The sequence below is a fragment of the Rhinolophus sinicus genome, linkage group LG17 (assembly GCF_036562045.2).
Source record: "Rhinolophus sinicus isolate RSC01 linkage group LG17, ASM3656204v1, whole genome shotgun sequence".
NCBI classification, from domain to species: Eukaryota; Metazoa; Chordata; class Mammalia; order Chiroptera; family Rhinolophidae; genus Rhinolophus; species Rhinolophus sinicus.
Window position 1 is genome coordinate 9044245 of NC_133766.1, and position 14319 is coordinate 9058563.

The 14319-nt window shown below is 37.2% G+C and overlaps 1 protein-coding gene across 8 annotated transcripts in view; it reads left to right on the forward strand.

Annotated features, from left to right (window-relative positions):
- RASAL2 (RAS protein activator like 2) overlaps positions 1-14319 on the forward strand; it is a 263139-nt gene that overhangs the window by 125533 nt on the left and 123287 nt on the right. For all 8 annotated transcript variants that reach the window (XM_019729474.2, XM_019729562.2, XM_074322349.1 and 5 more), the window contains exon 3: positions 6292-6415. In XM_019729474.2, coding sequence (XP_019585033.1) covers positions 6292-6415 — 124 coding nt within the window. The remainder of the gene's footprint in view (positions 1-6291; positions 6416-14319) is intronic.

The window sequence follows — 14319 nt, forward strand, 5'->3', positions numbered from 1 at the left end:
CCCTTCTCTTGCATCGTCTAACTCATTTGGCATTAGAGGGTGTTCAAAGTCACAAGATTGGATGAGATGCCTAAGGCAGTGAGGTCCAAGGACTGGACTCTGTGGGAGACTACACCCTGAGATTCAGAGTGTGGGCTTTTTCGGGAAAACGAGGGAGAATCTCATCCCATCTAACTCAGAGCTTAGTTAAATCCTGCTGCTCATATCTCCTTCCCTGCTTCCATGTAGCATGTGTCTGGAGAGAATCACTCCACCATGCTGATGGACTTTGAAACCAATGGCTGCAAACCTCATGTGAGCCCCTAATGCTACTTGGCAATCACAAAACATTTTCCTAGTCCAATTATTGTCCAACTCTCCTGGACTAGTGCTTCTCAATCTGTGTGGTGCAGGACCAGTTGTGTTCCCCACCTCATCGTGAGCAATAAAATACAATAAAATGAATTAAGAAAAATGAACTTTTAAAAAGACAAAAATACAAATGCAAATTTTTATTAGAATTAACAAAAATGATTTTTTCTAAGCCTATAATATAATCATAAGGGAGTGATGAACCAAGATAGTGCCTGGGGTGGGTTGTGGTGTGAAGAGGAGAATGCCAAAAAAAGTTTTACAGAGAAATTTACCATTCGGTCCTGTCTTTAGGGACAAACAGAAGCTCACCTGGAGGAGAAGGGAAGGATAGTCCATGTATGTATAAGGATACAGAGTCAAGGAATGTCTCCTATCTCTTTGGCAAACTGCAAAATGTTAAGACTTCTTGGAATATATTTTGCAAGAGGAACAGTGATAGCTGTCAAGAGTCAAGTAATAAAGTGCCTTGAAGATCCAAGCTCAGGAATTTGGGCTTATTCTGGAAATGATTTGGGCCACGGAATGGCATTTAACAAGGCAATGACATCAGCAGATTAGCTTCTTAAAAAAGTAACTCTGTTGATCACATGGAAAATTGAGTGAGAGTTATTGGAAGGAAACAGAAAAGTTAATTTACTGCAATAGACCAGGTAAGGGATGATGAATTTACAAAAGTTTGCAAAAAAACTTTACTACCCTGAGACAGGTATGTTCTACCATTATTAAGTTGGAAAAACTGAGTGAAGCCTCTAGCATAAGAAAATGTTAAGCCAGTGCTGCACCTGCCACATGAATGATAAATTTAAAATTCTGTTAATTTCATTACAGGAAAACATTAGCAATCCCCCACCCACCCCCCTTTTTTTTACGGAAGGACCAGAAGATGCCGTCACTTCTACCTCTTACCCACACTGTCATGAGGAGTGTAATTTTTCACCCTTGGAATTTTACATTGAACAATTTAGAATTCCTTGAAACCAGAAGTTTAAGGAATTGACTGCTAAACTTGTCTAAAAAGCCTGTTTTAAACCTTAATCACCTAATCGTGGGGGTGTTTACTGCTATGTTAAAAATATGAATTAAGAGAATTTGTTAAGGATTTCGACTGCATCAGTTGAAATGTGGGCGGACTACATTAGTCTGGTATAACTCACATATTCCATGTGTGGGATCTTTTAATGCTCTCTCTTAAGTCTGCGTGTTTCCTGTCAGAAATGGGAAAAAGGCTGCGTGCGGGATGTACATGGGAAGCGTGTTAAATACACCAATTACCAATCTGGGAATGTAGCAGAAGGGTAGATCTGGGCAGAATGCTGAAAGAGAAGTCGGCCAGGAGTATCACCTTGAGAAATGACTCACTGGTTTAGTAAATTGCTTCATGTAAATTGTGCCAAATAGACATTGCTTGTGTGTTATGAGATATAGTTCCCTGCCTGGATGCCAGAAAAGGCCCCAGCTGGCTTGGCACTGAGCCATTTGAATTCCATTTTGCTTTCAGGAGATAAGACCAAGTGAACTAGAGATTAAGGAGTTGAGGGAAATGGTAGAGAAGACAATCATGAGCCCCTCTGAGATGCAGCCAGCATAGAAATACAAACGAAAGCTGAATTTGTGAGGTTCTTTTGGCAACAGAAAGCTATTGGGAAGGGTAAGTGTGGCTCCATTGTTCTTCATTAAGACTCTACTTTCTGTACTTGGAGTTTTTAACGCTGGATGCTAGTGTAGGCAGAAGGTAGTAATAACGCAATTTTAAAATAACTAAAATTATTTGTCTTGCTTTTGGAAAGCGATGTTTACACTCAGATGTATTAATGAAAATAGTAGTTAAGCTTTGTGCGCACAGCTGAAATTCAACTGTTACGTATCCTGGGGTAAACTACCCATGGCACATTTCATTTAGAACCACTTTCCAGTTATTCAGCACATACATAACGTGGCGCTGTGTGTGCACTCATGTGTTAGGCATTATAAAGAAAAAGACAGTTCTTTCCTCTCTCTCTCTCTCATAGCCAATTTAGTTGCGGAAATAAGACAGATAATTTAAAAATGGCATTTGATAAATAGCACAAGTAAGCTGGATAGAATAAAAGAAAGAAATCCATTTATTCTGAAGGGCCGTGTCATTAAGATGCTATTGGCAATGGATAATTACCAAAGGAAGCTTAGGAAAGGAAGGGATTTGATCAAAGTTATATGTTATGAATATTAATCTGTAGGAGGTATTGGAAGAGGGAGAGATAGGAAGGAGACAGACCAATTCAAAGACTACCATGCTCTGATCCAAAAACTTGAATGGTTTCCCAGTGCTTCCTGAATTATGCATGGCTTGGTATTAAAGCCCTCCCGGTGCGGTCATAATATATTTTGGTGTTCTATCCCACTTCTCCCCTTTAAGAAGCTCTAGCTAAATTGGCCTATTTCCTGTTCCAAAACAAAACAAGAAAGTCATATGCTTACCTACTTCTTGGCTGATGTTGAGTTTTTTTTTCCTTTGCCTAAAATGGACACCGTCTTCATCTATTAAATATTCATTCATTCATTTGTGGGTTGGAGCTATTTTAAGGTTTGTGGATTGACTGGTAAGATACAAGCTGTTAACTTACATGGAATTAGTTGCACAAAGGAATAGTTATAATTCAGCGTAATAAGTATAATGACAGAGAAAGGTCTGTTATTGGAGGAACCTCGGGGAGGGGAGGTGGACTTTCACCTTCCTTTAGGGCATTGGTAGAAAGGGGGGCCTCCTGGAAGAGGCCATGTCTGTCCTAAACCTTAGGGTAAATAGTTTACCTGGCAGGTATAGAAGAGCAGAGAAAGGAAGGGGAAAATATTTCAAGCTGAGAAAAAAACAAAGCAAAGGGCACTGAACTACAAAATAGGGAATATATTAGGGAAATGCAAGCAATTTGGTGTTCCTAGAATGTAAAATTTGAAGCCGAACACTTAGAGGCCAGATTGTGGAAAACCTGGTATACTTACTATATGAGGGAGCGTGCCCTTACTCTGTAAGATAGTAGTTTTAAAATACTCTTTTAGCAGAAGAGCTCTTTGTGGAAAAGCTTATGCAGAAGCCCTGTGCACCCAATAAATGCAGAATTATGATCTGGTTAAAGCAGAGGGATACCTTCCCCCATCACATACACCCACTGTATCCTTTTAAAGGTACAGTAGACTTGAACATCATTTAAGTATTCTTCAGGAAAAGAAATAACTGAAGAGCTTTCTTTTGCTACAATCTTTTAGTATAATCTTGGTTCCCTTTATTTGACTATTTTGTTTAATCTGTACATGCTCAGATTGAAATTGAAATTAGCTTCTATGAAATTTTGAACAAAATGAAAGGCAATTTTATAGAAAATATGAGGCATATGTATATATAAATGTTTTGTAAGTAACTTGATTTATTTGTGCATGTTGCTCTTTCATTGTCCTGGATGGTTTGGAACTCACAAAGAGGGCTGGGAATCAGAGAGCCAGTTTGACTTTGTGAGTAAACATACCTGAGATACCTGAGAAGACATGTCTCCTTACTGGGTTCCACTTTCCTCACCTGAAATGGAATGAATTAAAGTGTTTGATCTCCCCGCCCACCGTTGGGGAAAAAGAGGATTCAGGAGCACACTATAGGGCCAAATAGGTTCAAAAAAATTCCTCCTAAGTTATAGACCCTGGAATATATACAGATTTTAAAGACTAATTCAGTATAAACAATAAATGTGAACTAGTAAACTAGACTAGGACAACCGGAATGGACAAAATTGCTTTTTAAAACTGACTTTCTAAAAGTGATTTTCTTTGGCTGTGTACTAAAGATTTGTGAACCCCAGCTTTGTTTGAAAATACTTGAAATACGATCCCTTTAATTTTCAAGGAGTAGATCAGTATCTTAAAAAAAATATTTTAGATAAGAAGCAGTCGATAGTGTTGTAAAAGTAAAATATTCGTAAAAATAAAAGTCAACACTATTCTCCCACATATCCGGAGTCAGAGGTAAAGCACCCTAACTTGTAGGAATGATACTTTGAATGAAACCTTTGAGTACATTTTAAGTTACAGTATCAGAAAATGAAGAGTCTACATTAGAACTCTGAAAAAATAATTGTGAGTGAATTTTAGGTTCAGATAAGCTTAGTGTATTTTATTTATCCTCTCCTTAGACATGGTAGAGACAAGGTATGTGATAATAGAAGCCATTTCTTACTTTTTCCTGAATATGGCCTTCATAAATTTCCATAGAAAAGGTCATAGGTTATTCCCTCCTATAATATCAAAAATAACTATGACCTTTTTTTTTCTTTATGGCTTAGGCCTTCATTATTTCAGATAATAGGCATTTTTAGAACTATGTTATTTAGGTTCATCTATTTGTTCAAAGGTACAAACTATTATTTTCCTCAAATTTACCCCCATTCTTTCCTACTGTTAAGGCAGGGAGAGGACACATTTTTTTGCCTTTCTTACTAGGAAGGAGTTATTTAACCTCTCAGTGCTACTCTTTTAATTATTTAAGTAGAGATAATATAATTTTCATCCTGAAAGGGATGGATGACTTAGATTACTATTTGTAAAGTTTTATATTACAGAGTGCTTTTGGAAGCGTCCATATCTTTATTGGTGCTTTTATTAGTATTTTTTAGAATTTTACCTTTCTTAACTTTCGGCCTTTTGGTTTTTCAATGTGCAAGCAGTAACCATAGTTATGGTAATGAGAAAATGCGGAATTTGGGGGCCTCTAAGGAGTGGAAATCTTCAGTCCATTATGAAGACATTAGGGCTTTGCTCTTCACATTCTCAGTAACACAGAGAGCTTCCCTTACTATCACCCCCTTGACCCCAGTCACAGGAGTTGGATTACTGAGGCAAAGCCGCAGGCATATACGCTTACGCCTGTATGTATCCCAGCTTTTCTGGATCAGTTGATGTGAGACGTGTCCGTTGCAATCATTTGTAGAAATAAATTATTCCTCACCTGTAAAAGCGGGATAATAATAATGGCTCCCTCATGATGTCACACATGTGAAAAAATCCCTTAGCTTTGCACCTAGTAAGAACCCAGTGCATTATTATTGAAATATGTTGAAATTTCAATATTGGAGCCATAAGAAATTAGAAACTGATTAATTACTGACATTTTGGCAAACTAAGAAGTTACCATTACTATTCTTAGTTTTGATAAAGGTTACTAGGAAAGTCTCATTGTGAAAGGAATTTAGAGCCGTCGCATTGCTCTACAAGGACAACCTGTGAGTAAGTTTTAAAATACTTACTGGCATTAGTGATCTTTGGTACCATCCATAGCTCTCATCCCACATATAGAAACAACACTCGATATGTTTCTGAAATTAGGCCAGAAGAAAATATTTTTTAGGATTTCAAAAACTAATTTCACTTTTGGAAGAATATATGCCATTTTAAAAAACATGTTTTGTTAACTATCTCTAAATGCTTAATTCTAAAATTGAGGAAAAGTTGGGTGAGTTTATTATTTTTATCTAATAAAACCTTTTTTAAAGAGAATTTTGGAGCTAAATCTTTCCGGTTGACTTTTATTTCCATTTACCTTATTGAGCATTTGGCAGAATTGGAGCTTGTGAACCAGTTTCTGATGTAAAAGAATCTTTTAATTGTGTGGGTGTTTTGTTTTATTTTCCAAGCTCCCAAAGCAGGTACACACCTGGATATGATTTGTCCATACTTCAAGTAAGCTGATTTACATACTCACCTTTCCTGCTCTTTCAGTTTTCTTTTTACAGAAAAGCTTCCTGAAAAGGGGTTGGTAAAACCTTACCATTGTATATATTTTATTTCTACATTTCTTCTCCTTTGCTCCGATAATTACAACCTCCCGTCTTTATTAACTAATAACATTATTCAATCAGAAGGTAGATATGGTGAGCTTGCTGTTAAGTTTCATCTCTTTTTCTTTTGGTTAACTAGATACCGGAGGGAGGACAGGAGCAGCAGACCGATTCCACCAAGGGGCGATGCCTGAGGAGAACTGTCAGCGTCCCTTCCGAGGGTCAGTTTCCTGAGTACCCACCAGAGGGCGCAGCTAAACTAGGTAAGCTAATAGAAGGAACATTCCTCGCTTTTATCCAGTGATTTACGGACTTGTTATTGCGTGCTGCTATAAAACAAAACATCCTGCATTTCCTGTTAAGGAAGCTCGTTGAAAGATAGATTGTTAACCGAGAGGTAGAGGTCATTAGAAAGTTCTATTCTTTATAACCAAGTGTCAGCAAAATTATTTTACAGAGATAAAATTTATCTAAGCATTGTAAGTTTGCTGTACAGTTCTAGCAAGTTGGATGATGTGTTGTTTCTGAGGTTACTGCTCAGCTTTAAATTCTGAAAGACCATTAGGTGATCTTTTGAAATACTGAGATTCACTGGGGAGCCAGTATTGTGTAGAAAGAGTATTGAGTTGTTTATGTCTTGTTCACACAGCTACTGATGCTGTCTTGTATAATGTAATGTCAGATCGGGGTAATTTTGCTGAGCTAATTTTATATATCCCATGTCAGCTAATTTTATATATTCCATGTCTTCTGGAGGAGTGACAGAAGAGAGAATTCAAAAGACCCACATGAGTTGTTATACACTAAGAAATTAATGTTAGTATCAAAGCAGCTCTTTCCCTGTTTCCTACCAAATGTATTCTGTTTCATGTTTTGCATGCTACTGATTGATATTTAGATAATTAGACAGGTCAGGTAATTATACAGGAACAAAATTAAGATTAAATAAAATAATGAAAGGGTTTGAAAAGTAAAAAGTGCTTTGTATTGTTGCATTATTATTTACTTAGTCAACCTACACATAGTCATAGACATTTGGTAGGTAGATAAAACAGAACCATTTGTTGTCTCTATGTTGGTTAATATGGATAATTCTGTGATTTTGGTTGTGTTTTTGAAAATTAGGGTTTGGGGGTTTCTTTGTTGTTGCCTTTTCTTCGTTTCTCTTCATATTTTAAATGGAACTCAGAATTCTTGGTCAGAATTTGAATCCTTTATTTCTTTTTTTTATCCTGTAACAGTTGTTGCTTTTCTGGAAATTAGTCAGGTTAGCAAACACTTTTCTCCAAAGAGTCATACTTGGAGAATTCAAATTTTCCTCTCATCTTATTTCCATTGTATGTCCGTACCATGTGTCGAAACTAGTTTAGGTGTTGGCCTAAATTATATTGCAAACCTGTCTGGGTGTGACCAGTGTATATATAGTCTGTTTATATTTCACATACAAGTTCTGTGTAAATTGGTCTGGTTCAGAGTCACCTTTCAACTCCTTTGCTGTCATATTCATAATGTTGATGACTCTGTCATTTCTCTAGGAACCTTTGACAAGCTTTGACCCACAAACATTTTGATTTTGAGGAAGTGTAATAGTCTGAAGTACTATTATAATTTTATAGGAGAGAGAACTAGATGGTAAAATGTTAAATATCTCCAGCATTCCAGGTACTGGTCCAAAGACAACTCAGAGGGGGCGGCCTAGGTGTCTAGTCCAGAGCCAGTCCTCCACCCTCTGTCCTTGACAAGTCTAGTAGCCTTCTTGACTTACGGCAGTTCATGATCATTTTTGGAGTGGCTGTTCTGAATTAGCACTAAAAGCTATTATTCATAAATATTAGAGGGGAAAAGACTACTTTTAGAGTCATTCTTTCTTATATGCCAATCTAATGTTGAATTAGATAATTATTCTGTTGTTCTATTTTTATCTCCTAGTGCAAAATTTCCTGCTATCAAATATTTAACTGAGGAATTGCTGTATATGTAACATTCTATGCCAGTCCCTAAGAATGAAAAGAGATGTAAGATAAAGTTTCTGCCTTTAAAAGATTCTTCTGTAATTACGAAGATAGGTTATTGATGACTATTCTCAATATCTTTTATTATTGTGGTATATTATAACGTGTGGCTTTTATCGATTTTTTATTTTTTTAAAACCATTCATTTATGCAGCAAATGGTTATTGAGTGACAACCGTGTGCCAGATGTTGTTCTAGGCACTCGAAATGTAACAGTGAAAAAAGAGACAAAACCCTCTCCCCTTGTAGAGCCTATATTATATTGAGGAGTGACAGACAATAAGCAAGAGTAATAAGTAAAATATATACTGTGCTAGATGGTGATAAGTACAAAGAAAAAAATAAAGTAGGGAATGGGAACAGCAAATGTCAAGGAAGTATACTTTTAGCTAAGGTGACCAAAGAATGCCTCACTGTTAAATGACATCTGAGTAAAGATCCGATAAAAGTATGGGGGAGTAAAGCATGTGGATACCTGGGGGTGAGGGGTTCCACCCAGGGGAAAACCTAGTATAAAGTAGAAACATGCTTGGAGTGTTCCAGGAACACCATAGCTGCCAGTGAAGCTGGAGTGGCATGAGCAAGGGAGGGATAGTAGGAGAGGAGGTCACTGAGCTCTCTGGCAAGCAGATCAGGAAGGTCTTGTAGGTCATCATAAGGGCTTTGGCTTTTACTGTGTGAGATGGGAGCCGCTGGCTTCTATACTGAGAGGAGGGATGTAAGGTTGGGAGTGCAGAGACCAACGGGGATGCTGTTGCAGTGATCTAGGCAAGAGGCGATGGAACTTGGACCGTAATGGTAGTAGTGGAAAGGCTGGGAAGTGACCAGATTCTGTATATGTTGGAAGGTAAGCCAAGAGAATTTGCTTGTTGGATTGGATGTGGGAAGTGAGAAACAGAAGAGTGAAGGATTTTATCTAGTGCAGCTAGAAGAATGAAGTTGTTATTTTTAAAATTGGAAAGACTGTGGGAGAAGCAAGGTGGAAAGTGGGATTGACCAGGAGCTCAATTTTGGACATGTTAAGTTTGGGGGTCTCATTAGACACCCAGGTGGAAATATGGGAGTGTGGAAATCAAGGGATAGACACAGACTAGAGATACAGATCGCACACCTTTAGCAAATAGATGTTGTTCAAAGCCATGAGGTTGAATGAAATCACCAGGGAAATGTGTGTAGGTAGAAGAGAGAAGTCCAAGGCTAAGCCCTCATGTAACACCCAGAGGTTCAGAAGACAAGGAAGCACTAGCAAAGGACAGATCAGAGAAGAAGGAGGAAAAATCCAGAATTCTGTTTCCAAATACGTAAGTCAAATGAAGTGTGTATGGGGAAGCCCTTCTGGTTTTGCATGGTTCTCACACTTTCCAAGCTCTGGATTCTCTTTGTTCTTCTCCGGTAGAAGAACCCCAAGGAGAACTGATCAGATTTTGCAGGTGTAAAACCATGGCATACATTTTTTATTTTAGATATGAGGCAGTCAGCTATGGAGAAATGCCCACTCATGAAAAACATGTGCCTTTCACCCTCCTTTAGAGAATTCATAGCAGAAAGGAGCCCTATGAATGTAAAGGGTCTGTGAAGGACTGTCATGTGACTGCCAATGTACTGTACATCGGAGATTTCTAATTGGTGAAAAAACTTTTGAATGTGAGAAGACGGGAAGGCCTATATTTGTGCCTCACACATTGTTCAACATGAGCAAATTTACACTGATGAGAAACCTGATACATGTCGAGAACTTATAAAAGTGTGCACGCAGAATGGGGGTGGTGGTCAAGCACAGAATGTCCTCCGTAGCTCTCAGACTCTTGCACTCAACAGTTGACAGATTACCCAAGATACTAAAACTTGTATTTACGCTGGCATTAAAAACAGATCTTGATATACCAAATTCTTTTCCAGAATTTGGATGTTTTCTTAAAGCATGTGAACGTCACATCTAAAGCACCCATTTCCAGAGTTAGAAAACCTAGAAAAAACTATTTTCCCCTGGTGACAATATCCAGATTTCAATTTATTCATCAAAAAAAAAATCTTGTTCCCCAAATTTAAACCATGCAAAGCATGATTTCCTGAATTTTCAAAAGGATATCATTCCTTCCGATGATTGGATTTTTGCATGCAAACACTACTAGGAGGTATGTAAGTTGACCACATGAACTAGAACTAGTAAATATTCATTTTCAGTGTAAATGTAGTCTATATGAATGCAGCTTTTTAAAAAAAGCCATCAAGTGTCTTCCAAGAACACTGTGAAATGGGATAGGTGAAAGCTAAACAGTGGGCAACATTTTTATGAAGTATACTTTTATGGAAATAGTATGCCTTGGATACATGCTAGCATGCCTTAGGCAAAAATATATCAAAAGTCTTTTAGAGTCAAAGTTAGCTATCCAAAATTTTCATGTTTATATTTATGTAAATGAAGAAGTTAAGCAAAATTTAAAATACCACCACCAAAAAAAGAAACCAAATTGGAAAGACATTAAGGAAAAGCCAAACTTGTACCTATGTTCTCCTAACTTTATTGACCTAAGTGATAACAATTTGAGGAAACATGGAAGAAAATGCTTATTAAAGCAGAATATTCTCTCCAAGGCCTTCATAAAATTATTATATGGATAACTTTTAATAAAAAGTTTTAAAGGATATTATTGATTATTCAAACCTTAGCTTTAGCCCTTACCGTTTTTGTTAAATTAGCCTCAGTTCTAATTATGTTTATAAACTAATGAAGACTAATTTTTAATATCAAGATACTTATTGAGAGTATCTAGGTAATTTATGAAGTATTTTCAAGATGCTAGAATCTGCTATAAAAATACTGAATGTTAATAATATTGAAGGAAGGGAAATGAGTAATGAAGATTTAATATTACAGAAACATATCCTTCCATTTTTTCAAATAATAGAATTTAAAATGCTAATAAATAATTCCTGTGTATGGTAGCACTCAATATGTAGATTGACTATTAAATTTATATATATATATATATATATATATATATATATATATATATATATATATATATATATATATATATATCTTTAATAGAAGCAGATCTTGAACTTCAGGGTAATATATATATAGAAATTATCAAAACATTTATGAAAAAATCAGTAGTCTGCCATTTCTAGCTCTGAAAGTTCGAGCTCAATGGATAATGCCAACCTTTGGTTTTCTTTGAAATGCCCTAAAAATGTCAAGTCTTCTTTCCCTCCTATAAAATAAACTACTTCACAATTACCTATAAGCAAGCTCATGCTAAGAGAGCTATAGAATATTCAGCCTTTATACTTGTAGTTCATCATTCCTGGATTTCAGTGACATATAAGTTATTTGAGGAAAGTCAAATAAACTCAAGAATTATCAAAACCATTATGGATAATTCAGATAGAAGGCCCTGGAATAATCTCATTTGAGGCTTTCGGTTGAGTATTGTTGAGTTTTCTTAAAAACCATGAGCCAGTATATATTTATTCTTTGAAGTCTGTAGGATGCTATAAGATACACATGGTAATACTGGTGATACTAGTCTTGAAAAATGGGCTCGATTCTAGGATAAAATAGCCATGTACAGTCAATTCTATAATGCGATGTGTTTCTAAAAATCACTGTACTGTACAAAATTGCACAATGAAAATCACAAGGCTTATGGGGAAAAAGGGATTGGGGCACTATACTCAAAAACTTGGTCGATGACACCTAAAGATAGGAACTTAGTAGATACCACTTTTTTATATGTTTTAAATGGTTGAGAAATACATAAATACTACAACAAATACAACGCTTTCACTTGACAAAATCCTGACATTTACTTGTGTGAGTGGGCATCAGAGTAGTTTTAAAGTTTATTGTGAAAGGATAGAGGGAGGGGTTTTTGGAAATTGAATAGAACCTTGTTATACCACATGTGGAGGGGAACGGCTCATAACACAGGCAGTAAAGTGAGGTCGCCGGTGAGTGTGTGTATTACAGCATGTGTGCAGGTATGCACATGCGCATACATTTTGCGGCTTCATATGTGGCTCGGTTCAGCTGAGTGTTCTTTGTTCACCTAGTGTTTCTCACAGATGAAATCTGTAAAATAAAAAAAATTTGTGTAATCGTGCCTAGTATGGCAAATGTGTGGGACATTAACGTTTTCAGGGCAAGCATTGTAACAGAACCGACCTTACTACCAACCAAGTTTGATCAGGTTCATCCATTACAAAAAAGCTGCTTGTATTTGTTAGCCAATTGAATTCCAAAATGTGAGTTATTTTTTAAAACATTCCTAAATTCCTTTTGAAAGTTAGTTATTTGGAACTCAAAACTAGTATGAATAAGATAAAAACTAGTATTTTCTCCTAAAGCCAATTTCTGTTTTACTCTTTGAGCTAGATTTAGATTAGCAGTGAGAACATTTTTGTCCTATGAGGGAGTCAGTTCTCAGTTCTCAGTCAACATGCCAGAGCACAGTGCCTTCTGTCATGTAAGTGGAAGTTTGGATTCCTGATGTGCTCTTTTGTCTTCCTCCCCATCGTCATCCTGGCATGGTAGAGATTTGTCCCCTTCTGTGAAAGCTGGCTCCAAGGCAGCGCTGCCCCTCCGGTTGTGCAAATTATGCATTGTCCAACAACTCGGGGGCCTGTCCTTGTCTCTCAGCATTGGTTTGTAGTTATTTCATAAAATGTCCAGCAGATGGCAGTAAAGTGTCTTAAAGGATTCCTTTTCTGGTTCATTAAGCCATTTGTGTGCGTTATTGCGAGGGTTGCTGTAAAGCATGAGGACATGGGGAAGGATAAATCATGAAGGAAGTCAACGTTTAACGGTAGGCCAGCTACTTGCTACGTTTACGAAGCTGTATCATATGTCTTAATATTTACGTTAGTCTAACAAACTTTTTTTTTTTAACAAATAAAATATGTTCTACCCTTCAACCTTGGCTGTATATTTTTATAATAATCCAGAAGGCCAGGGTAGAATTTTCAAATTAGGCCCCACAAACTTGCATGTGGACAGCCCGGCCTGTGCATTCAAGCTCTGTGGGGACTGGAGCCCACGGACACCAGAGTGGAGTCCGCTCACACGTGATCCCAGGCCAGGAGCCCCTCTTGACAATATTAGTCTTCGTAAACCACTGTGGTCGTTGGAGAATTGGGTGGGAAGAAGAAATGAATTTTTGGATTCAGCCTGGACTTCTGAGGATAAAGATGGTGGATTTAACATAAGCATCTAATTGTATTCCTTCCAGAAACCCCACTACAACAATAGTAAAGGGATTTTTTTTTTTTTTAAGACATGGCCCTTCAAGGCTAATGAGAGGAGAAAGAAGAAAACAATCACAAAATAATAATAATACATTGAAAGCTGGCTAGCAAATGGAGTGTGGTAAAGGACGTGGCTGACTAGAGAAAGCCAAATTTCAATCTGACACTGAAGAGAGCCAAGAACCAACCTGATTTTTACCATGGAATCTTCAGGAATTGATGGTATCACGAACACCTAGCTCTTCTCCTCTTCCCCATTCCACTGAACAATTGCTCTTCCCACCCCCATAGACAGGGTATCTTCTACCCTAATACAGGACTGCAGGTGAATTCGCTGGCTGTGAAAACTACAGGGGTCTCGGACTGGGGCATGCCAGGCAAAGCTGCGAGTGCAGGGATCTTTCCCAGCACAAGGGGATTAAGTGAGCATCTGCCCATGAATGATGAAACTCCTCCACCTGTCTTCCCTCACTTGCCTTTACCCTCCAGGCAGGTGATAAGAAGAGTACTATTTGGAGTATTTACCCCAAGAGGAAAGATCTAAAGATACTGACATTCCTAAGACTAGCAGACATCTGAAGAAAAGCCTTTAGTATGAAAGAGAAAAGCCAAAAGGAACAAACAAACTTGGAGGAACAGAGAAGGGGCAGGGAATAGACTGCTTAAAAAAAAAAAAATCACCTAAAGAAGATGTGATACATATATACAATGGAATATTACTCAGCCGTAAAAAAAAAAAAAAAGATGAAATATTGCCATTTGCGACAACATGGATGGATCTTGAGAATACCATGTTAAGCAAAATAAGTCAGACAGAAAAAGTCAAGAACCATATAATTTCACTCATGTGGGATATAAAACTGAAAGCAACAAACAAACAAACAAACACTCAGACACAGACAATA